This window comes from Mastomys coucha, unplaced genomic scaffold (genome assembly GCF_008632895.1).
Source record: "Mastomys coucha isolate ucsf_1 unplaced genomic scaffold, UCSF_Mcou_1 pScaffold7, whole genome shotgun sequence".
NCBI classification, from domain to species: Eukaryota; Metazoa; Chordata; class Mammalia; order Rodentia; family Muridae; genus Mastomys; species Mastomys coucha.
In genome coordinates this window covers 28,283,107-28,307,880 of record NW_022196913.1, presented here as the reverse complement: position 1 = coordinate 28,307,880, position 24,774 = coordinate 28,283,107, and the positions used below count along the sequence as shown (strand labels likewise).

Sequence of the window (24,774 nt, the reverse complement as noted above, 5' to 3'; positions counted from 1 at the left end):
TGTTTTGTTTTGTTTTGTTTGGCAGTCTCATGTAGCCTGGTCTTGCCTTAAACAATGTAGTTTTATAGTTCAGGTTCCTTTTTAACTGTTTACCTCTGCCTCTGTAGTGCTAGATGGCAGATCTAAACTGTAACTTAAAAAAAAAAAAGTGCATTTCTGTGATGGTCCCCTGAACCACAGATGCATAGCCCACAGGAATGAGAGCTCCCTGTGTTGACCTGTCTTTGTCTGCCACTGAGCTAGCCTGTAGATGGCCAGGTGATAGCTTTGAGTCTCAGACACTTCTGTCTAGTGTATGTTGGGTTTTCAACAAAGAATACTGGAAACATCTCTATTTCTGTATACATATATATGTATGTGTGTGATATTATTTATACATATTTACAATATATATGGTTATGCTATAAATAGATATAGCATATACTTTCATGTAATACATATAAATATAATCTATTTGTATAAATATGTACAAATATATATATATATGTATATATATATTATAGGCACTTAAATGGAGCAGTATATTCCTCTATCAAGTTTCCAATACTTAAGCATGCCCAGTATTTGTATACATATCATTTAAATACTATTTGCTAAGTCCAGAATCATCTGATATGATTAAGTGTAGGCTCAAAATCATCAGCTAGATGGCTTTTGTCACTCTGGGACTTGAATGTAAAACACTTTCTGTTCTTGGATAAATTTGAAGACTAAAGTGCAGGCTGTCTGTGAGCTGTCTGGCTTCCCCAGGGGTTGTCAAGGGAGCCACAATCAGTGGTCCCCTCCCAGGACAGAGCTCTGGCCCCTCTGTCTGGCAGTTGTATTTGATTTCAGGGCTGATTGTGGGAACTCAGGAGCCTCATTTTGTTTCTGAAAGTGGATGCTGAGCTTTGATAGTTTCTCTGGTTGCAGGAGTGAACAGCCTTTGTCAGTCCCTTAGTGCCAACCCTCTGACTGCCTCTGCCCTCGCCCACCTGGACCTCTCAGGGAATGCCCTCCGTGGAGATGACCTCTCGGTAAGTTTTCCACTCGCCCAGCCCAGCCCCTGGAGCGACCATTTTCAGAAAGCCTGCCATCATTTCTCACCCTACTGTCCCAGCCTGGCCCTCTAACATGTTCTACAACCACATTAAAAGCTAGTGAAGTGTCGGGAAAACTCCAGAGGCTGCTTTAATTGAATTTGCCTGTCGCCATAATTAAGTTGTTTTCTCACTTAATGATGCTGAGGTTCAAATCCTTTTTGGAAATGCCATTTCATCATTAAGTAGTGTTGTTGGGATGCAGGTGCTGTTTGTTTTGAGAGAATGCGTCGGCCTGGAACCCACTATGTAGTAAGCCAGGCTGGCCTCCAGCCCACAGAGACTGTCCTAATTCATCCTCTCCAGTGCTGAGATTGAGGGTACAAACCTCAATTTTTTTTTTAATGTTTGTGATTTCTTGTTTGTTTATTTATGTTGCTATTAGAAGGGGCCATTAGGATAACCCCAATCATAGACTATTCCATAAATAAGATAAAAGTAATCAGGAGCTACTCATTAGAGTTTGGTTGTAAAGGCAAAATAGGTAGATAGATAGGTAGATAGATAGATAGATAGATAGATAGATAGATAGATAGATAGATAGATAGGTAGGTAGGTAGGTAGGTAGGTAGGTAGGTTGGATCTGGGCTACTTATTCCAGGGGCTGGAGAGATGGCTCAACAATTAAGAGCACTTTCTGCTCTTTCAGAGGTCCCCAGTTCAATTCCCAGCAATCACATAGTGGCTCATAACCATCTAAACTTGGATCTGATTCCCCCTTCTGGTATGCAGGTATAGACGCAGATAGAACACTCATGTAAATAAATCTTAAAAAAAAAAAAAAAGAATCCCCTTAATTCTAACATGATATTTTATGGCCATGAATAGTAATATAAATGTTTGCTAGAACTTGGTGTTGTTGGGGGTAGTTATTAGCTCATTCTGTGGTAAATGGTCCCTTGTGGTCACTATGTAGTTTATAGTTTAATGCAGTCACAGTTTAGGAGAAATCTCCCTTTGCCAACAGGGCCTGCAGATAGTGGGCATTTGGAAAGAGCCTTCATTTGTATACTTCTGTCTTAGCATTTCAGTTGCTGTAACTAGACACCATTTCCATAGCAACTCTTATAAAGGAAAACACTTAATTCACGTTGGCTTACAGTTACTGAGGTTTAGTTCTTTATCATCATGGCATAAAGCATGGTATCGTGCAGGTAGGCATGGTCCTGGAGAGGGAACTGAGAGTTCTACATCATGATCTACAGGTAGCAGGTGACTGTGTTTCATATTGGGCAAAGCTTGAACATGTGAGATCTCAAAGCCTGCCTCTACAGTCTTGCACTTTCTCCAACAAGGCCATACCTCTTAATAGTGCCACTCTGCATGGGCCAAGCACTCAAACATGGAGTGCAGGGAGGCCAAACCTATTCAAACCACAATAACCATGTCACAGAGTTGAGAAATGCTGGAATCTGTTTTCATTTATTTTGTTTTACTTTATCAATAAGGCTGGGTCAATGCAAGCTGTGTGTGTGTGTGTGTGTGTTTATTTAAGTCACCCCCCCCACACACACACATTTGAAATCAATGAACAAAGCTTGTTTCTTGCTGTCTCTTGACTTCCCATTTTTCATCTCTAGTGTCCATGTCACTGATAATCCTTAAACCCACTTCCTCCCAAGATAGAGCAAGGAGCTCCATGGGAAAGACCACAGCTTGTGTGGTAGCACAGTGGGGGGCTAGCAGGGAGGGTGAATGAGGTGGGATACAGTACATTCTTAGTACTCAGGAGGCTGAGACAGGAGGATAGCCATGAGCTCGAGGTCAGCCTGGGCTACAAAGTGAGATCCAGGCAAGCCTGGGTTACAGAATAAGACCCAGTCTCACAACATAAAATAGGGGCTGGAGAGATGGCTCGGGGGTTATTTGTGCCTACTATTCTAGCAGAGGATCTAGGTTTATACCCACAGGGCAGCTCACAAGCACCTATTACACTAGTTTCAGAGGATCTGATGCCCTCTTCTGATCTCTGTGGGTTCCTGTGTGTGTGTGTGTGTGTGTGTGTGTGTGAATATGGTGCACATACAAACACTCATCTGCATACTCATAAAATAAATATTTCAAAATAAAATAAATGAAACAAGAGCAAAGGCAAATAAAAAGAGGCCGAGATTTGATAAGACTCATCTCTAGTAGGAACATGAATAAAAATCTCTGCACTTCCTGGTCCAAGGGGTACAGCTTGTTCCAGTTAGCCTCTGGGTACAGTGGAGTGCAGTGGGGGCTGAGTGAACGTGGGCTCCCAGCCAAGGACACACCAAGACTCTAGAGACTTCAGCAGACCTGACCTTGTGCTTTCTGGGAAATCCACGTGCAAAGGGCATCCTCACTACTTCAGGGGAGAAGAGCTCCCCCTGCTGGTAGAAGGAAGCAAAACTACACCAAAATAAAATGCCTTAAGGAAGGTAGGTCACCGATCCAGAACCTAAGGGACTCCGTGTGAATGAAGGCAGCATATTTTTGCTAAACCAGAAATTGGTCCTGGGCCCCTGGTTACTCCAAAGTATATACAGCTAGTTTTATGTTCTTTCAAGTTCTTTGCTGGTGAGGAATTTTTCTGAAGTACCATAGAGTCACACTACAGCATTTCAGGAGTGTTGGCTGAGGAATGAGGCTCTGTCAGCATAGGCGTGTGTGTGTGTGTGTGTGTGTGTGTGTGTGTGTGTGTGTGTGTGTGTGTGTGTGTGTGTGAAGTAACTGGTGGCACCCAGGGAAGCAGAGAAGTGAAGATTGTCATCTGGGGCAGGAAACTTGGACTGTACCATTGGAGAGCTCTGGCTCCTGTTTTCATTGGGGAAATTAAGAGACATCAGAGGGATTTATTTGATTGTTTCCATGCAGGGCTGTTGAAGTTAGGAAGTTCTAGGCATTGTAGTGCCCACCAACCCAAACAAATATACGTACGCAGTACTTGAATTTTGAGTTCTTTTGGCTTTGCTTTCCTAATATTTTCATCAGGACAGTTGTGTTAGATTTTTAGAAGTCTCTAAAGATCAGGAAAACGTTATTATGTTTGGGAGAAGAGAGCACAGCCTGAGACCATCTACAGCTCCAGTGCAAATAGCGCTTTTCTCAACACTTTGAACAGTGATTTAGATTTTGATAGGGCGACTGCAATTCACAGGGTGTTTTAGATTTAGGAGTTAAAGTTAATTACCAATGCTCAAATTACAGAATAAAAAACAAACTAGTTAAGAAACCAAGGTCATGTGTAGAGAGGGGTGTATGGCTGTGAGTTTCCTCTTGGTTGTATTTGTTTGCCTTTGCAATTTTACTTTAAGCACCGTTTGGGTTTTTTTGTTTTCAAAGATTTATTTATTTATCATATGTAAGTACACTGTAGCTGTTTTCAGACACACCAGAAGAGGGCGTCAGATCTCATTACTGATGGTTGTGAGGCATCACGTGGTTGCTGGGACTTGAACTCAGGACCCTTGGAAGAGCAGTCAGTGCTCTTACCTGCTGAGCCATCTCTCCAGCCCCGCTTTGGGTTCTTGCCCCCTAGGGAAGGAGATAGAGTAACAGAAACGTCTGCAGGCCTTCCTGAGAAACAGCAGAGAAGGTCCGGGGCATGTGGGTGACTGTTTTGAAGCGCTGACTTGCCTGTATCTCTCCGGAGCCTAACCTTCACTTACTTTTTGTTCCTTTCCAGCACATGTACAATTTTTTGGCCCAGCCCAACACTATTGTTCATCTGGATCTATCAAATACAGAATGTTCTCTGGAGATGGTAATGCCTCTTTCTTACTCTCTGCCTCTCTGAATGCCTCTTTTGATGGGATGGAGGCCTGGCTCTTGAGTGCAGTATTCTCATGGACCTAGGATTATGCAAAAGCGCTAAGGTCCCATTTCTTCCTCAGGTGTGTAGTGCTCTCCTCCGGGGGTGCCTTCAGTGTCTCGCCGTGCTCAATCTCTCCAGGGCTGTCTTCTCTCACAGGTATGGCTGTCCCCTGCTACCATTGTGGCCTTAGAGTCTCTTCTTCTGGGAAGGGTTGTAAGGATAATGAACACAGAGTGACTGATAAAAGAAGAAGAAGAAGTTGTTGTTGTTGTTGTTGTTGTTGTTGTTGTTGTTGTGACAGGGCCTCACACTATAGCCTGGCTTCAAACTCAGCCAATCTTCCTGCCTCAGCTTTCCTACAACTGGGATTACGGGTTTGTAGACCCACCGTGCCTGCCTTGGAAAGGCAATGTTATACACAAAAGATAAATCTTAAATGAGTCTTAAATCATAGCTATACATTTGGGGCCTTGAAAGTTTGAGGTTTTTGTTGCAACACAGGCTTTAAGGGGCTTGTCTCTAACTAGCCTGCTTCTCTGAGCTCTGTGATAGTGTGCAGTTTCACATATGTGGACAAGTACTCTGTCGACAGCTTCTTCTCAGTGATGAGGTTAGAAGTTAATATGAACAACCTCAAGAACAAAGAAGAATGGTCACCCTGGAGCTCGTGTTTGTGATTCGCAGGAGGTGAGGGCTAAGTACAGCCACTTAGTTCTACCTTTAGAGCTAAGCTTGCTGACACAGTACATTAGAAGCAGCGAGCACTCATAAATATTGGCTGCTTTGCAGGGAGAGAGTGATGACAGGCACTTGCTCCTCTCAGGATGCAGTGTTCATGGCCATCCTGTACGTTAGTCCAGTTCAGCCCTCGTTGTGTAAGATCATGAGCTCATGGCATCAATTGCATTGTATATGTTATACTCTTTGATCATCTGAGGTATTGCCTAATAACAGTTCCTTCTCCATATTTCCTAGTCAGTCTTTTAAAAGCCTTATATATTCAAGGGAGTAACTTGACTTATTTAGAAAATTCAGGTGGGTGGCATGCTTTATTCTATTCAGTGCCTTGAAAATATGCCAGCGTGTTTCTAAATACTTTGAGTCCATTACTTCAAGAGTCTCCCATAGGGAAGCATATATGCATAATCCCAGGTAGCAGAGGCTAGAGAGTTAGGAGTTCATGGTGATCCTTAATTTACATAGTGAGTTTGAGAACAGCCTTGACTACACAGGACTCTGTCTCCAACAAACAAGCAAAACAAAATAGAGAGAGGGAGAGAGGAGCCTTTACAGACCAAAAATATGTTTCAGGTTCCTCAACAGAGTGTAGTTAGAGAATGTCAAGTCTGGCAGAAAGTATTCATACAGACTGTCCTGTCTTGTTTAGAGGCAGGTCACGAAGGCTCAGTTTGACAGAGCTGTAATTGACTGAGGAACTGAATTACAGGATGACAGCTCATCTTATAAAGGTTTTTGTATAATCAGCTCTTTTGAGTTCAGCCGCTGTGAATTCTGCCATGATTGGTCTTCAGTGGCCCTGTTCTTTACATACAGTGGAGTAGTGCTAACACAGTGCCTTGTCGTCAGGGTGAAAGATTATGATTAATCTTTTACTACCCAGCACCTAGCTTAAATAGACTCCTGGAAAGCCCTTGGTCACTGTTAAAATTAGTGAGTTTGTACTGAGGTATAGATTGTTAGCCAATTGAGTCAGATTTTGTTCACAACTAGTTTCATATTTGTGCCCATCAGGGAGGCTGGGTTGTCTGCATGTCCCAAGCGGGCTGGCCGTGTCACCTTCAGCCTGAGAGGAAGCATCCTATATCCAGAAGATGTAACAGAGGGCAGGACGATCCTGGCGATGTGTGTCCTGGCTCAGAAAGCTGCTTTCTGAGAGTCACATCAGGTCCTTTCACATGCCACTGGTCACAGAGGCTCATAGGACCAAGCCACCTGTCACTGGAGTGGTAAATGGTCACTGCCCCTTATAAAGGGACAGAGAATGTTAGGGAATGTTAAAACAACACGCAAGTTAGAGGATTAGGAGTAGAAGTATATCCAAACAACAATATAAGCCACATTTGCTTACCAAAATACACAATATACAATATACACATCTGGAAATAGCTCTCTGAGATATCTAATGTCATGTCACCAGAACTCTGTTTATTCCTAGTCTGACTTTTTGTCTTCTTAGGTAAAAATTCTCATGGTTTACATTTTCCTTTGCAAGTAGCTGGAGAGTGTCACATTTTAAGACATTGCTTTTAAAGCGCTCAAGTACCACTGTTTTTTTTTTTTAAAGACCTCTGCTCATGTAAAAGGCTGTTACATATTATGTGGCAGACCCCTGAGATGCCTGCTGCCTTCTGTGTGACTTGTAATCATCTAAGTGGCATCACGGGCATCAGCTAATTGCTCCACGTTGCTGAGCCATTCTGGATTCTTAGAGAGTGTACCAAGCTAAATCTGCACATTGCACTGTGGGGGCTTGAGGCCTATTCCATTGCAAACTGTTAGAGTACGGGTTTGACTCAACGGGTTTGATCCACGTTGACTGACATAGCAAGAGAAGCACCGTCCAGCCACTTCATTTCCCACTTTGTCTTTATAATAATGTTGGACTTAAAATGATTTAGGTTTATGGTGTGAATGTGGTAGATCAACTGGTCATACAGGCTTGATACCATTCACCTGCACTGTCCCTCAGTTCCACTTCAGGTGACCAGCTCATTGAGATGACCTGTTGATCTGATCATACTACCCACTGGCTGTTGTGGGGTTAATCTGTCATCCCTGTGTTTGGAAGGGAGAAGCGGGAAGTTAACAAGTTTTGGGCCAGCCTTGAGTACATAGTAAGACATCAAAACAAAATGTTTCTATCATCCCAGCACTTGAAAGACAGAGACAGGAAGCTGAGGAATTTGGGGTAGTCTTTGGCTCTATAGTGAATTTAAAAGCAGCCTGGGTTGCATGAAACTGTCTCAAAAACAGAGTCTGGTGTGTGGCTCGGTGTTAGAATGCTTGCCTCTCGGGCATGGAGTCTTAGGATCAGTCTCTAGCTCTGTAAACAGCACATAGGCAAACAAGCTAATGAACCGTCAGTGAGCACATTGCCAAAATGCGCCTTCAGTTGCACCACTGAGACCATCAAGTGGCAAAGCTCTGACCCTTAGTGAACAACACTCAAGTCTGACCTCCTTATTTTTTTTAATGTTTCTTAAAGATCAGTGGGCTAAAATACAGTGAGATTTTTAGATACCAAGAATAGGAATAAATTGTCTTGTGGGTGTAATGGCCTTACACTCTTAAATTATCATTTAGATACTTGTTTCTTCTTTACTGTTCTTCTGGAGGTCTGGCCAATTTTGTGTATCTCACCTGTCTGCAGGGTGGATGAAATGTCACCACTCTTGATGCTTGTATCTTGTTTTTTTTTTTCCAGGAAAGGAAAGGAAGTCCCTCCATCTTTCAAGCAGTTTTTCAGCAGTTCTCTGGCTTTGATCCAAATCAATCTTTCCGGCACAAAACTGTCTCCCGAGCCCTTGAAGTGAGTGATTCATTTGTCATCTCCAGAGCTTTTAATGTTACATTTGTGATTGTGAATGTGCTGGAAAGAAGGGAGGCAGAACAGGCCTGTGAGAAAGGCTTCTGAGGCAGGAGAGTGATGTACAGGTTAATAGTAAACAGTGTACAGTGGATGTTGCTTTGCAGTATCTTCTAGTTTAGTCTTTCCTGTGGGCTTCTGTAAACGATGTCACATAAAAGTTGTGTTCTGGGCATTGACGTAGTTAGTGTACAAAAGTGAAGGAAGTTTGAGATGTTTTCTCAGAGACCATTGTCTTTTTAAACCTCTAACCAGACCATTCTTTTGTGTATGTTTTAACCAATGTTTAACTATTTCTACTACTAGTACTAGTAGTCATATTTACTAGCTGTTGTTTCTATACAAGGAAATCAATTTGTAACAAGGTAGTTACAGGTAAGAATAGTTGATGTTTGGTTGATCTCACACACACACACTGATCAAGATTTGTCTTCCGGTAGCTTGTTAAAACAGCTGTCAAGGTTAATATTCCATAGAGATTCTTTTAAATGTTGATCATATCGTTGATATACTCCTTCAGCTAATATTTATTTTGATCCTGCTGTGAGCTTAGTCCTCCTTGCTCATAAGGAGGCTGTCACACACAGGATGGTTTTGGTGGAAAGTTCAGTTTCTGAGTTTTGTAAGTGTTGTTGACCTTTGCACGTGTAGAATGGCTGTACATTGGCTACTTGGGAGCTCTCAGAGTGTGCACAAGTCCAGAGAACTGCTGGAAGGACAAACTCTCAAGGACCTGGCAGGAGCTAATCCCTCCTTCCCACATTCCCTGTGCCCTCACACTCTTTGGCATATAGATCCTTTGCCTGGGTGGAGACCCTTTCTCTAGGAGCACTGGGGCCAGGGGTTGCTCCACATAGGAACTGCCTACAAAAAGGTGTTTAGTGTGTGCGCTGTCTGCCTTGTGTCCTGCCCACTGTCTCTTTCCTTCCTGCTGCTCAGCTTTGAATTCATCATGAGGTTGACTTTTTTCCATTTATTTACTGTGTGTGTGTGTGTGTGTGTGTGTGTGTGTGTGTGTGTGTGTGCCTGAGTAAATACACCTTGCAGAAATTGGTCCTGTCTATCATCTTGAGTTACAGGGTTGAATTCAGGTCATTGGACCTGGAAGTGGGTGCCTTTGCCCACTGAGCCTCTGTTCTGTAGAACTGAAGAGCTGCTTGTGCACATGTGGCTCCAGGTGTTCTCAGTGGTGTTGAACTTCATAGGACTCCACTGCTTATGGCAGTGAAATCAATCTACTTTCTTAAGAGTGTTGATATCAGGGCAATGAAACTACTCTTTTCCATTTATGGAAGAGAGATGACATCTGCCCTGGTCCCACAGGTGTCTGGACTGCCAGGATACTGGACACAGCTACAAGACATGTACCTTCTTATCTCCAGGGTGTTTATTTTCACCTGTATTCTCTGTTAGGTGACTTAATAAACTCATCTAGCTCTCATCTCACCTTCTGGAATGCTGTAGAACCAGACTCCATCATTGTCTATTCCTTAGGGAATGCCAGCCTCACTGTGCTATGCTAATAACAAGCACAGTAAATTCGAACATTCATTAATACGGTTCCCAAGCAGATGCAGGTGGGATTTATCTATGATGAACACAATTTGATTTCAGTATGCAATTAGGTGAGCTGTGGGTTTATTTGCATAGGAACAGTAGTGTTTCCAAGGCTTGCATTTATGATAGAGTCACCTCTTGTCAGACAGAAGAATACAGAAGTGTCACGTGTCCACTGTTTTCAAAATGCAGTTGGCATTTTCAAAAACTGAGAGAGTGTATGGTGCCTGGCCTGTGTTTCAGAAAAGGTTGAGTTTCCAAGCTTTATTCAGTGTGCTTGCTTTGTGTTTGTGTGTGTGTGTGTGTGTGTGTTTGTGTGTATTTGTGTGTGATTGCTTTGTGTATGTGTGAGAAAGTGCCATTGTGTGCACATTACTGATCTTCATGTGAAATTGTGCCTAATATGTGTGTTTCCTTTCCTCAGAGCACTGCTCTTGGGCCTGGCCTGCAATCATAGCTTGAAGGGAGTCTCTCTGGATCTCAGCAACTGTGAGGTAAGACCACCCTGACAGCACTGGAACAGATAACAGCCTCAAAATTGTTTCTGCAATCTTCCTGGGCGAGTGTAATATTGTGATTCCACAGGGAGAAGTGAAGCAGAAAAAGACATTATGCAAGTTTCACATGTTCTGTGTTTTGCAATTTTGTCTACAAGTCACCACGGAACACCTTTCCGATAACATTCGAGGATGCTTTTAATGACATTCCCCTCATTCTTAGCGCCTGTTGCCTGAGTGTTTTATGATGTCTCCCCTCGATACAAAGCCATCAACTAGCTTCGCATCATGAATAGCAGTGAACCACGTTGGTTTCAGGGGACCAATGTTTAGAGCTGAACTTGGATTTGTAGGGTGTAAAACCAAATGGCTATCTTCTTAATAACTTCTTTTAATACCTTGGTTTAAGACAGGAACATTACAATATCTCTTGATATTACAGAACAGTTCCAATAGAGGAGGCCTCAGAGAAGAATCGAGCGTAAATGCCTGTGTGTATTAGAGGGTACCTAGACTTTCCTCATTTAGAAACTATCAACTCATGTGGGCATTAGGAAGACAAGCCCCAACCGCAGACACTTGCCTGCTCTGAGCCTCGCTTTGACCAGTATGCCTTCTTCATCTCTTCTTCCCAGCAGGATGGAGTCTCTATTCCTGTTTGTGCCTTTAGGATTGCTGTGCTCTGGTCCCTCCTAAGCCTCTTCCTTCTCAAGGCTACTGTCCTTGAGGGTTGAGGTCAACGCCAGACTTCCTTATAAATCCGTCAGACTGTGTCATCCTAGACAGACTGGCTGATGCATTAGTCACTCTGTTCATTGCTGTGACAAGCATCTGACAGAAGGAACTTAGAGAAGGAAGGTTTTATGTCAGCTCACCGTCTAAGGCTGCCATCATCTCAGGATGCAGAGAACCAGGCAGCTGTCACACCGTAGCCGTGGCCAGGAAGCAGAGAGCAGTGAGTTCTGCTGCTGTTTGTTTTCTCCTGGTAATTAAACCCAGGGCCCCCAATTCACAGGATGCTACTGCCTACATCGTCTGTGACTTTTTCCCTCAGTTAGACTGATCTGGGAATGCCTCAGCAGACATGTCACAAATTAAGCCTTCTGGGTGATCCCAGATCCAGTCTGGGCTGATAGTGTAGATGAGCCATTATCAATGATGTCACTGAATCTCAATGTGTGTGTGTGTGTATGTGTGTGTGTGTATGACTGTGTGTGTGTGTGTGTGTGTGTGTATGTGTGTGTGTGTGTGTGTGTGTGTGTGTGATGGAAGAAGGATTAGTATTCCCCTAGGAGGATGTCAGAAGATCTAAAGGAGTTCTGTTTGGAAACGTACCCTAAGTCATCCTCTCTGGCTGTGTTCCTGTCAGTGTCTCTGCCTGCCACACACCTTCCTTGATATGCAGCATTCACACAATTATAAATTTGCCTCTTGTTTGCTTTCCTAGCCAGCATGTGACTTCTTAGAGGGCAATGTTTATGTAATACTTGGTCCCCCTTATTGCTTCACAAAATGGCAGGCGCCAAGCTGATGCTAGATACTGAGTGAGATTTGTAGACATATATGAAGAGTCATATATGAAGTTGACAAACCTGGAATTGTTCCATATGAAGTGTCAGTGATGGATTTTGTCATTAATTTTTGTGTAAAGGTCACGATTGAGATCTTATTGTTTCAGAAAAGCTAAACTCCACAAAAACCAAAACCCTAGAATACAAATTTTGAGTAATGGAGCTGTAAATGTGATCATTGGCCCTATGCTTATAAAGCTAGACATAGAGTAGAAACCAACTCCAGCAACATAAAACGTTTCTCTTATTAACATTTTGCTGGGGTCATGGAGCTGCTAAGGGTCATTCCCTAGGGAACAGGAAGTTGTGAGACTGCTGTGACCAAAAACAGGCCAAACTACATTGGCTGTGACTCAACAGTGGCTTTTCAGCTTGATAAGATATTCTTTTACCACAATCAAGCTGTGACAGGCATGAGTGATCTGCTGACCCCATATACGTATAAGGAAATGGTAAAAATCTCAAGTATTTGAAGCAATCCAGCTCTCTGAGGGAGCTCTGTTAATACCAGCATTGGCAATCATTAGAACATTCATTATGATTATATTTTTGTCTCAGCTATTTTGAGATAGGACCTTGATCAAAGACTACCAGGTGGACCTGGTTTAAAACTTATTCTTCTTGTGTTTTGAAAATCTTTGGAAGGTAATATTAGGTCAGCCATACAAAATAATTTTGTAAGTTAAAAGTGTCCGGCAGGCCAGGCATGGTGGTGTACCCCTGAAATCGAAGCATTAGGAGAATTGATACATTTGAGGGAAGGGAGATCACAGCAGTTTCTAAAGTCAACCTTCAAAGACAGAACCTTTGAGCTTCTACTTTTCTTTTTATGATGATGGGAATCCAGATCAAATGAGTGATTTTTGACAGTGGAATTGATCATTGTTATGATAATTTTACCTTAATTTGGGTCTTTCATGTATTGGTTATAGGAAAATTTACAATGCTAATAAAACAAGCCTTATAGTATCATACATAGCCCTATGTTCTTCCACAGTTTTATAGCTGGAGTTACAGGACCAGTAGCCATACTTCCTGGCTATGTGTTAAAATGCTGCTCATTAAAATTGGTGAAGCACAAAATTATTTTCTAAGCGATTACAGTGTTTTGTTCCACACTTGCTTGGTATTGGGAGTTACAGGATAATCTGTGTTGGGACACTTACTGTTTCCAGGCTTTAACTATCAGTTTCCTGTTTGGGGTACTGCTTGCTCTCAGAAAGTTTATGCATTGCTCTCAGAAAGAAGAAACTTTCTTTAACGTTAGAAACATTGTTTTACTATTAACTTCTCAGTTTATCTATCTTAAGCACAGCTTTCTTCAATCTTAGAATGCTAGTCAGAAGCATGGAAGAATTCCACACAACTTTCCCCCCTATAATTAGATAAATACAATATTAAAAATAGTTTTGAAAGGTATGTTAAATTTTGTGAGACAGGGTCTCCTATAGACCTGTCTGTCCTCAAATTTGCTTCATAGCCAAGGATAACTTTGAACTGCTAATCCCAAGGATTGGGACCCTAAGCGTGTGTTATCACACTTTATGTTCCCATTAGATACATGCTTGAATGCTAGATTCGACTTTTCACTCAGAACTGAATCATGTACAGTGTTCTGCCACCCTGAGCAAGAGGACAGTCTCCTGAGAAAATACAATTAAATTCTTCAGTGATGCTCTAACATTGAACTGCTCTCGGATTTTCCTTTTTGTTTTTTGTTTTTGTTTTGTTTTGTTTTTGAGACAAGATCTTATACATCTCTGGAATCATAGGGATTCTCTATGTAGTCCAAGTAGACTGTCCTCAAGTTTGTAGCAATCCCCGTTCCCCAAATGTTGGAATTACAAGTGTATACAACCACACAGGCTCCATTTTGCTTATTTTTTATTGTCTGTTGGATATTGTTGGAGTTAAGGTCTTGCTTTCTTGTCCATCTTGGACTGGAAGCACAGTCTGGCTTGAAGCTCCAAGCTTCCTGCAGAGTTAGTTCCTGAGTGCTGGGATTATAAATGTACCACCACCCACCACCATACCCAGCTCAATCTTGCCTTCTTTTAAATAATGCTAGTGTATGGGATGCAAATGAGCATGATTTAAAAACCAGTTTTATATTCACATATGCACACATGGCTCTAATTATGCAAATTCATTTAAAAGGATTTTCATTTACAGTAATGGGAATGCTTTTACTGTTTTGGAAAAGCTTTAGCTTTAAGGGAATTCTGGGCGCCTAATAACCTATAAATGTAATTGATATTCTTGGTAACTAAAGATGTTATTTAAATTTTTGGATTGTGTTTGGAAGCACCTTCTAGTTGGAAGTACTTCTTGGGACTGATGCTTTAGGCGGTGCACTGTAGAGGCTTCAGTTCTGCCTTCACTCTTGTTCTGCCTGCTGTTGATAATGCTCTTTTGTCTTTTTCCTTCTTGGGCTTCCCTTAGCTTGGCCACTGTGTAAGTACTTCATACATCAACAATCTAGATGTCTTCAACTATTTCATTATTTTTTTAAGTGTTGAAAAACATACTAGTTTTGTGTGTCTATGCTACATCACTAAAAATAGTTACAAAAATGAACAGAATCAATTACTGCATGTCATTTGCATTTTCCATTTCTTTAAAAGGAGTATTTTACTGCACTGTATGAGAGAGTGGGGGGATTTTCTTGTACAATTTATTTCTCCACAGGAATCACTGTCAGCGCATACATGTCAGAAAGGCCAATGAGCTTGGGGTTATCTTCTTAAATTGTCTCCCTTTTCATGCTCTGAATATCATGTTGTGTTTCTTGAGGTGCTGGCTTGAGTCATTTCTCCTTCATTTTTGACACTGTGCTAGGCGGGCCTGCTTCAAGTGTTAACAAAGCTGTGACCTGGGCAGTGGCATCTCAATAGCTACTTATGGTGAAGAACCGCGTTGTTTTTCTTTTTCTGTTTACTTTTAAAATTGACAGTCTCAAAGTGACACATTATAAAAAGTATTTAGAATTAAGTGCTAGAAAGATCTACAAAGACAAAATAAATATACAAACCCTTCATTTTCAAAATTATGTGCAATAGAATAGGCCTGCAATTGTTTTTAAAGTCTCTGAGGAATTTGTTTTGAATTTCTGACCTTACTTATAGCTGGGTCTGAGCCCACAGGTGGCTCTTGAAATAGCATCATGCTGGGAGCCTCTAGGTATGCCAGTGAGAGTGGCTGAGTGCTTCAGCAACCTCCTAGCTCTGGGCCTTCTGGTCTCTAAGAGTACCCAAGCATGTGTGTGCATGCATACACAAAACAAACAAACTAACTAACGAATGAATTTTAAATCAAACCCAAAATAAAATTAAAATCCTTAAAATTTTATGTTGGGGGAAAAAAAAACAAACAAGGTTTGTTTGGAGTTGCCGTGGTAACACAGGCTTGATAGGTATTTGCTAAAGCTCGAGAACACCTGAAAATAACTAGCGAAATACAGCAGTTCCTCGGCAGCTTTGGAATCTGCATCTGAGAGATCATCCACTGTGGGTTCAGAGTATTTGGAGAAAATGGTGTCTACACTGAACAGATCCGAGCTGTTTCTCCTGTCACCAGTCCCCAAACAGTACAGCCTAGAGGCTCCTCACATGGCATTGTGTAGGGTTGAGTGGTGGAGTAACCTGGATGTGAACTCATGTCAGGGGAGGTCATGTGTACCTCACATGCAGCTCCCACATGGTCTATGCGTAAAGGATTTGAGCATGCTGAATTAGAGCATCTACAGGAGTCCTGGGACTCTACCCATCCCTGTGGACATGGCCCTGGAGAGTGAGAAGAGTCAGGCAGGCTCTCTGCCGTAGGGCTGTTCCCTGAGACGTCTCCCTCTAAGTGACTCTCAGCCAACATACCTGACAGCAATTTGCTATCACCTTAAAAAGTATAAATAATAGAATTCCCTGAAGTAATCCTATGAACCCAAAAATCTGTGCTCAACATGCAAGAGTACACAGCAGAGTTTGTATGTTTAACTGCAAGGCATCATAAAACTATTGCATATGAAATATGAAATAAAGACCCTTTAAATTCCTGTATCAATTCGGACATGTAGAAAATGGTTTCACATAAATCTAGAGTAGAAATTGATATAAATGCTGTAAAAATGTTTCATGTTCCTGGGTATGTAGTGAATTCCTAGTAAATGTTAACTCGTCTTCTCCAGTTAGATAATACATCTCCTGAGCAGGAAGGACCACAAGGTGGGCACTTTGCATCCTGTAGGGAAGCCTTACGGTAGTCTAGTGTTTTTGGAGAGTTAAGAAGATGTGAGCCTCCTGATATTTGCTTTGACTTCATAGGGAAAGACTCAGGGATGGGGAGCTTGTCTCCCATGGCTGCCTGCCTTACTGTTCCCTAAGGATAGATGAAGTCAAATCTTGGAAGCAGAAGGGAGCAATAGGTTGAAACACTCATGTTTTAGTGTCTGAGGGATTTGCTCAATTTCCAGAATTAGAATAAAAGCTTGTATACATTGACACACTTTTGTTGTTGTTTGGTTTGTTTTTTGCTAGTGGAGACTAACCCTGGGGCCCTGAGCAGGGCAGTTAGTGCCCAACACTGAGCTACATCCCCAGCTCTCCACTGAGCAGTTCAACTCAACTTACCCAGTTCCACTTTCCACCTTTCTTTTTGAAAGACATTTGGGATTTAATGCTGGCTTGTGTGGTGTAGGAAACAGTATCATTCCTTTACCATTGTAATAGCATCCTCCCTCCATTTATAGTGATTGGGAGTTGATGATTTTAAGACACTGTGTTAGTGATTTTTCAGGCTCTCCTGCAGCAGGAAGATGGCTTTATTTTGTGTTTGATCTGTTTCTGTAGCTGAGGTCAGGAGGAGCTCAAGTATTAGAAGGCTGCATCGCTGAAATCCACAACATCACCAGCTTAGATATCTCCGACAACGGTACGTCACAAAAGAAACTCAAATGTTACTGGAAGAAGCAAGACAAGAGGAACTGGCCTGCTAGCCACAGCCCAATATACAAATTCTAAAACACACCATAAAGTATCCTTCCACCTGTGGTCAAGATTCAAGCCCAGAATTTTTAGATTCTTGGTAGTCATTAAATTATTTCAAAACTTTTGCTTAATTAGCATCATTCCTGCTGGTTTAGTGAGTGACTTGAGCCTGTTAACTTTGCATAGAAAACTTACATACAAATGAGCAGTATGGCGGGAGAGGGGAAACTGTTCACCAGTATGATTTCTGGATGCTGCTGACTTTGCACAATTACTAACTGTAAGTCTATAGAAAATGAGCTCACCCCTGTGAACTAGGAGGACATGAAAGAGGGTAGAGAGCTCTGCTGAGGATAAAGGCTAAGGGTCATGGGGCGCTGAGCTCAATACAGGCAGCCATCCCACTGTATGATGTCACTTGTCACATGTGTCCTAATTTCGTCTTGTACTCTTCTTTCCAGGTTTAGAGTCCGACCTATCTACCCTAATTGTGTGGCTCAGTAAAAACAGATCAATACAGCACCTGGCGTTAGGCAAAAATTTTAATAATATGAAACCCAAGTAAGAGTTTTGAATTCTTTATATGACAATGATGAAAATAAACCAGCCTCCTGACAGCTTTTGATTTGATCCCACTGTCCACGTCTTTAAAATCTCTTTAGAAATCTGACGCCCGTGTTGGACAACTTAGTGCAGATGATCCAAGATGAAGAATCTGTGAGTATCACGCGCCGCGCTTTGCTTGCCTTTTTGCGATTATTTCTGTTGGGCCGATGCTGAGGTGCTTTCAGATAATTCACGTGTAGATTTTATCGGTATTTTAAAAATGGAGCATGCTTTAGTAGAGTTTTGAATACTTTAAATTCTATTCTTCAATCTATCAGAAAGATTAAAACTAAGAACTTTTGAAAACATTATTATTTGTGTGTGTGTGTGTGTGTGTGTGTGTGTGTGTGTGTGCACTCACCTCACAAGTTCCATGGCACGTGTCTGGGCATCAGAGGACAACTCTTAGGGGTCAGTTCTTTTCTTCCACGATATGGTTGTAGGAGATTCTAGGCTATGAGCCTTGGCAGTGGGACTTTGACCACTGCATCTTCTCATTGGCTCAAACTAAGAGATTTTCAAAGATATAAATTGGCTCTTAAACCCTTCTGTATCCTATCCAGCTAAAATATGAATCTGCAAATTACTTAGCTGGTTGTTTTGCCCTGTGTTAGACTGAGAAATATCGTGTTTTCACCTTGGACTTTACCTAGTAATTATACATTTCAGGTAGTGGGGAGGTTTCCTCTCATCATAAATGGCTGCTTGAACACTTATCATTTTCTTATATTTCTGGGCCATCTAGTTGCTTCTGAGCAAGACTTAGATCAGAGTGACAGCATTTAACTTCAAGTAGCATCCTATTGTGTGTAAGAAAAGGGAGCTATTTAACTGATAAAGTAAAGCATTGTCACGAATCCACTCAACAGAGAGTGTTGTGTCTTGCGTTCCACTTTACTGATGCGCCTTAAGTCCTTTTCTTCTAAGTCATATTCAATCTCGAAACACACTTTCTAAAATTCAAATTCTTGTGGCCATTTCAAAGAGTCACACTATGGGTGGTAGAGTAACTTCTTACATGAATCAGGCGAAGTATGTCACCTTCTGAAAAAATAGCACTTCTGTTTTTTGAACTTCTGCTAGGAAATGATAGACACTTCTATGGCAACAGTAAGCTGCCTCCCCTAAGGCAGCTGTGGGGTTGTGGGGTTCCAGATTTCTGCCCTGATAGCCCTTTCCACGTCTGAGAGGTGAAAATTCTGTTTTCTTGACATTCTGACAGGAGTGTGTAATTTCTAACCTTGGCTAAACAATTTAATTTATTGTTTAATGGATTCTGCTGTATTGCTGGGTTCTCACCTACTACTAATCTCAGGATTTTTTTCCTCTTATATTAGATTACTAAAGGCAAAGATAGAATTGGCATGTAATACTAATTTTATACATTTAATTTGACTTTACTCCACTCTGCGTTATTAACAGATTTCCTGATTTGGGAACCTAATGTTACAAAATCATACTTAGTATTTATTTATCCCCAAATATGTGTCTTAGTAAATAATTTAAGAAGTTTTTAAGTTCATGAAGAGTGTATTATTTCAAGTTCTACTCATTGCTTAAGGGTCTTCAAACTGTTTTTGCAGTTTTAGTTTCTTGTTTAAAGATAATTTTGATATTTAAAATGCACCTGAAAACACATTTGCAGATGACAAATTTGCTATGTAAATGTGAATTCTGCCAAGTTACAAGTTTGATTAGTATGTTGCTAATAACTCTACAGTGAATAGCTTTTTATTTTTGTGTCACTGAAAATGATGTGGGTTTTTCAAAAGGCAATTACCATCAATTTTTCTTTTACTTAGGAATCTATAATATGCAGACCAATTTAAAATGATTAGGAGTTGAGCCTCATGCATTCAAATATTTATTCCACAGAAAACCAATTGCTTTGAGCCTATTTTCAGTTTTACTTCTTATAAGAGTTGGACACTCAAAATGTTATCTCTGCCTTTGACACTTTGCCTTCTGTGGAACACGTTCTCTGGCAAACCATGGGATATCTTAGTCACTCAGAACTGCACACAATGCTCAGTGGGAAAACCCAGATTCTCAAGAGCTTCTGTATCATCTTCAACTGTAGATGAAGGTGACTACATCCAGACTCATGAGATGGTGACAGTGAGCAGCCAACAGGACAGAGAATCTGTTCTGAAGGATTGCATAGAAAACCCTGTTGTATTCCACAGAACAGGATGGGTTTCCCCCCAGGGTGACCAGCAACCTGGAGGCTGAGTCTAGATTAAACATTAAGCATTCAGGTGGCAAGGCTATATAGGAATGCAATGCATCAGGAAGAACTGACCTTATAAATATGTATGCAATTCAAGGCTCCCACCCCATCCCATGCCCCATTCCCATTATTCCTAAGTGTTAGTTTGTGTATTAGAATTGGAATGTAGTGATGGAAGAGTAGCTTAGAGATCTGGCAATTTCCCAGTATGACAAAGAAGGTACGGTAGATCATTTTGGTAGTAGTGGAAGACAGAGTGTAGAAATGGTGAGACATGACTACTGCTTTTCATGAGGTGGTATTGCATGTTTTGTTTTGTCTTGCTTTTTATAACATTATACTCTCTGAATCTGAGAATTTTTTATTGTTTTCCACTTATCTGAATGTAGAATAGTGAGAACACTGTCGTACACTTAGCTTTCTGTCTGAGATGCTATCGCCTTAGTCACCAGCAGTCTCTTTTACTTGCTTGGGTTTGACTCTGACTGATCTGCTGTTGCCTTCTGATTATCTTGGGTTAAGTCTGAGCAGCCGCTTGGCTCATGCCAAGATGGTAGTCTAGTCACTCTGTCTAACTAAGTCACATAATAGTTCTCTGTTGATATTTGAGTATTTTATTTTTTATCTTCCTCCTCTTCTTTTTGAAACAGGGCCTCATACAGTATAGTCTGGCCACAATTTTTCCCCCTGCCTCTACCTCCCAGGTGCTGAGATTTGGGGTATGAGCCGCCGTGCCTGACATCTAAATTTTAACTCCATCCCCTTCACCCTGTCTTTGTACATCATTGATAGAGACCTCTTTCATACACATTGATGCATGTTCAGTACAACCTGGTGGAGCAGGCACAGGTAGATCTTACATTGTTGTCATGGAACTCACTCAGCTTCTAGTCTTTTTACCTGCCTGGGGTTCCAGAGCTGCTTGAAGGAATGAGGCCAGAGTACAATACTTCAAACATGACAGAAGATGTCTGAACTGGGACCTTTCATGCCTTGTTGGTACATGTCTTGGGGTTCACCCCTGCACTGACTCTTGCAAACGCAGATGCCCACAGGACTAGGGAGACAGTAGAGCAGTTAGAAGGAGCCGAGCACAGAAAGAAGCCCTATTGAGTATTTAGTCATGTACCCTGAAGGCCAGACCAAACCTGTATCCAGCCTGAGTGGCTTTCAGTCTCTATAGAGTCACATACGATGTGTGGTCATACAGATTTGACATTTTGTTTCTTCAATCACAGGAATATCTTCTGATGGAAACTTAAGATACAGCTAAAGGATGATGACCAAAAATGTTCTAAAATAGCTGTTGAGAGCACATGCTCTGAAACTAGATCATTCAAGCTGACTCTGATTCAGCTCTGTTCTAATGCTATGACTTTGTTTTGTTTTGCTGTATTGCTTTTTGGTTAGATAGAATATCATGTACTTCATGCTGGTTTTGAATATTTTATGAGGCTAGCCTTGAACTTCTTATCTTTCTGCCTCTACTTCCCAAGAGCTGGGATTATAAACATGTACATAGACAGACAGACAGACAGACAAACAGACAGACAGACACACACACACACACACACACACACACAAACACATCTGCCCCATGCCCGTCATCTTCTAACTGTGAGGTTGTTTGAGTTGCTTAGCCCTTCTGTTTCTTGTCTAGTGACTGAGGATGACAATCATGTTCATGTAATGGGTGGCTGAGAGGTTTAAGTAAATCACACATGGAAAGAGGAAGCAGAAGATGGGTATAGTAAATGCCTAGGAAGTATTAATTGGCTGAACATTATTCATCTTGGATATGTTTTATTTTGTATTTGGCCCCCATGTTTTAGAGTTACTTTTCACCTATAGAAAAAATGAATTGGGTAGAAAGGAATAGTGCTTCAGATGGGTCACTTCTGTGACCTATGACTTGCCATAGAAGCAGCAGATATTCAGCAATGAAGCACCAGTTTACCCTGGAAGTCTACTGTATGTTCCAACTTCACCCCTACCCATGGCTTTAGACAGCAATTCCCAAAACAGAAAATCCAATGAGTCCCATCCTCAGTTCTGTATGGAGAGTGGGAGAGTGGTCATTGCTTCGATGAAGTCATTCAGTGCTGTATGATGTCTGCCCCCTACCCCCCACAGCCTCTGCAGTCCTTGTCCCTGGCAGACTCAAAACTCAAGGCTGAGGTCACCATCATCATCAATGCCTTGGGCAGCAACACCTCCCTGACCAAAGTGGACATCAGTGGGAATGGCATGGGGGACATGGGAGCGAAGATGCTGGCCAAGGCTCTACAGATCAACACCAAACTCAGGTAGGCACCACTGGCCTGACCCTGAGGGCTGGGTGCTCCTTCTGGGCAAGTCTGGGAAGAAATTTTTACCAGAGTACTTGGTTGGGACTCCTGAAACACATAGTATTTCTTCTGATGTTTGTCTTCCCAAGTCCTCTGTGATATAAAACCCTGGCAGATTGTTGTGGTGCCTTTTTCTATGTAGTCTTGACACCTTACCAGAGAGATAATGTCAGTGAGAAGCAGGGAAATCTTTGCAGGCCATGCTGAGGGAACAGGCCCAGATATTTGTGTCTTTTAGTGACAGGCCATGTTTAAAGAGATGCATCGTCAGGCAATAATACCTCTGTAATAAAGACTCAAAACACAAGGGCACAAGAAGTCTTCTTTTCAAAGGTTGGTTCCCCAGGGGAACCATTTCGGTTTCTTAGTCAAACCTTGGACTTTTTACACACATAATTCTTCAGGACCACCAGGGCTTTGCCCCATTGTTGTCTGTTCCACAGAATGATCAGGGTTTGCCACTGGCCTGCCAGTGTGTTGATTGAAGAGCAAATGCCTGTTGCTCTCCTAGAGCTCTGTTTGGATGCTTCCTTTTCCTTAGCACAACACAGAATCAGAACCGTCTAGCTAAACTGAAACCACAGGCCAAGAACAGTAGCAAGGGGAGTGAAAGTCAGTGTGGCTAATGGAGGCCATCAGGATTAGCATGGGAGGGCAGTAAATATCAGGCCGAAGACCTCCAGACAAATGAAAGGTAGTGTGTGTCCAGGGGAATCGTAAAACCTCACAAGTGCACATGCTCAGAAGGTAAGGTTGTAGTTCTCCTAAGGTCCGTTAAGTAAGCAGCCTCCTAGCTCACAGTAGCCTGGTCTTTGGCAGCAGAGTAAGGGAAGTTCTCAAGATTACACCAGGTCAGGGAAATGGAGAACATGAGATAGAGCAAAGTTCTCTCTAGGTTTTGAGGATACAGAAGGTCTCTGGACTTGGAGATTGTTTATCTTGGACACAGGGCTGGGGAGTGTCTTTGGTGAGGGGCTTCAGTTTCTATGTGAATATGAAGATGCTGTCTGAAGAACAGAGGGACCAAGTCCTCTAGCTGCTGGCTGGTCTCCAGTCTTAAGCATTACAAAAAGCTAATATACTTGCTGTGCTTTTAGGTATAGTTTTTAAAAAATGTTTGTGTGATAGCTGTGTAGTTAAGCTATGGTGTAGAGGCTCGGAGTATAGCTCAGTGGTATAGTGCATGCTTAACATACATGGCATCATGGGTTCAACTTATCTAACAGAAAGAAACAAGGAAAGAAGAAGGAAGAAAGAGAGGGAGAAAGAAAGAGAGAAAGATAAGAAGGAAGGAAGAAAGGAAGGAAGACAGACAGATAGACAGACAGACAGTATTAGGTGAAATAGCCATTTTTGTCTTGATGAAACAAATAAATGATATTCCTTGCTTACATAATGCCATTAAAGTGCTTATAAGCATGTCCAACCTATGTCCTGCCAATTGCATACCAGTACATGCAGCCAGAGATAGCTATGAATTCAGCCCAACACATATTCTTAGATTTACTTAAGACATTATGGTATTTCTACAAAATTAAGTAACTACTTTGCATGGCATGAGTGTTGTGTAATGTTGTCAAAGGGCTGGATGTGCCTAGAAACAGTGTTGATTCAAAGAGTTTTGTCTCCAGGGAGGGGAGTCATCCCGGTCACACCTCAGAATCTGACAGTTGACATGGTTTCATTTCCAAACAGGACAGTCATCTGGGACAAAAACAACATTACCGCACAAGGCTTTCAAGATATAGCTGTTGCTATGGAAAAGTAAGTTTTAATTAGGGTTCTTCTCTGGGATAACACTAAAGAGCCAATGACATTGGTGTCACCTGTGGGATGGTAGGAGAAACTGTGAGTAGAGATCAGATCTTTGTAGACCAGCCATGGAGTCGGACAGGACAGTGGCGATGTGCCGATGTGAGTTTTCTAATGCACAGAACAAGCGTTGAAGTGCTGATCTGCCAAAGCAGGTGTTCATCAGGGCCACTGTTCCTACTGCCTTTGTGGCTCACAGTCTTTGCACTGGGTTAACTCTTTTGTTTATCTGGACAACATGAGAGTGGAGATGTGAGGGGCTGGTGAGGGCAAATTGTTGTCTATAGTCCAGAAAATAAAAGTGAAATTAATAAGTGGTTAGTCCCAGGCATTTTTTTTTTTATATTTCTATGACTTATTTTAATTGTAACTGGTAGCTACAATTGTTATTTGCTGTCAAATGTACTTTACTGGTCAATGAAATGAAAAAGTAGCAATTCTAGGCATGGAAGAAAATAATGCTAGAATCTAGTCTTTTCTGTTTGGGCCAGTGGTAAACTAAGAAATCAATCATTGTATCTCCAAAGAAGGGGGGTGTTTATAGTGCTCACCTACAAGAGCAAAACCTCACATGGAGAATCCATGTACCCTTGTCAGTCTTGTAAAAAAGCAGTTCGTAGAGGCTGAGGTGAGGCAAACGGGAAATTCAGGGGCTTAGTGGACATGAAGATTTTTGGTTTTGGGTTCCTGAGGCAGACCTTGACGTC

General features: G+C 41.8%; 1 protein-coding gene across 11 annotated transcripts in view; it reads left to right on the top strand.

The window, feature by feature from the left end:
- Carmil1 (capping protein regulator and myosin 1 linker 1) overlaps window positions 1-24,774 on the top strand; it is a 276,607-nt gene that overhangs the window by 174,608 nt on the left and 77,225 nt on the right. For 7 of the 11 annotated variants that reach the window (XM_031358896.1, XM_031358904.1, XM_031358900.1 and 4 more), the window contains exons 13-23: window positions 913-1,016; window positions 4,732-4,809; window positions 4,940-5,016; window positions 8,306-8,410; window positions 10,449-10,518; window positions 14,535-14,546; window positions 16,934-17,015; window positions 17,533-17,632; window positions 17,734-17,788; window positions 22,041-22,213; window positions 23,951-24,019. In XM_031358896.1, the coding sequence (XP_031214756.1) occupies window positions 913-1,016; window positions 4,732-4,809; window positions 4,940-5,016; window positions 8,306-8,410; window positions 10,449-10,518; window positions 14,535-14,546; window positions 16,934-17,015; window positions 17,533-17,632; window positions 17,734-17,788; window positions 22,041-22,213; window positions 23,951-24,019 (925 nt within the window). The remainder of the gene's footprint in view (window positions 1-912; window positions 1,017-4,731; window positions 4,810-4,939; window positions 5,017-8,305; window positions 8,411-10,448; window positions 10,519-14,534; window positions 14,547-16,933; window positions 17,016-17,532; window positions 17,633-17,733; window positions 17,789-22,040; window positions 22,214-23,950; window positions 24,020-24,774) is intronic. The other 4 variants (XM_031358897.1, XM_031358895.1, XM_031358905.1 and 1 more) reach the window with 1 other exon arrangement.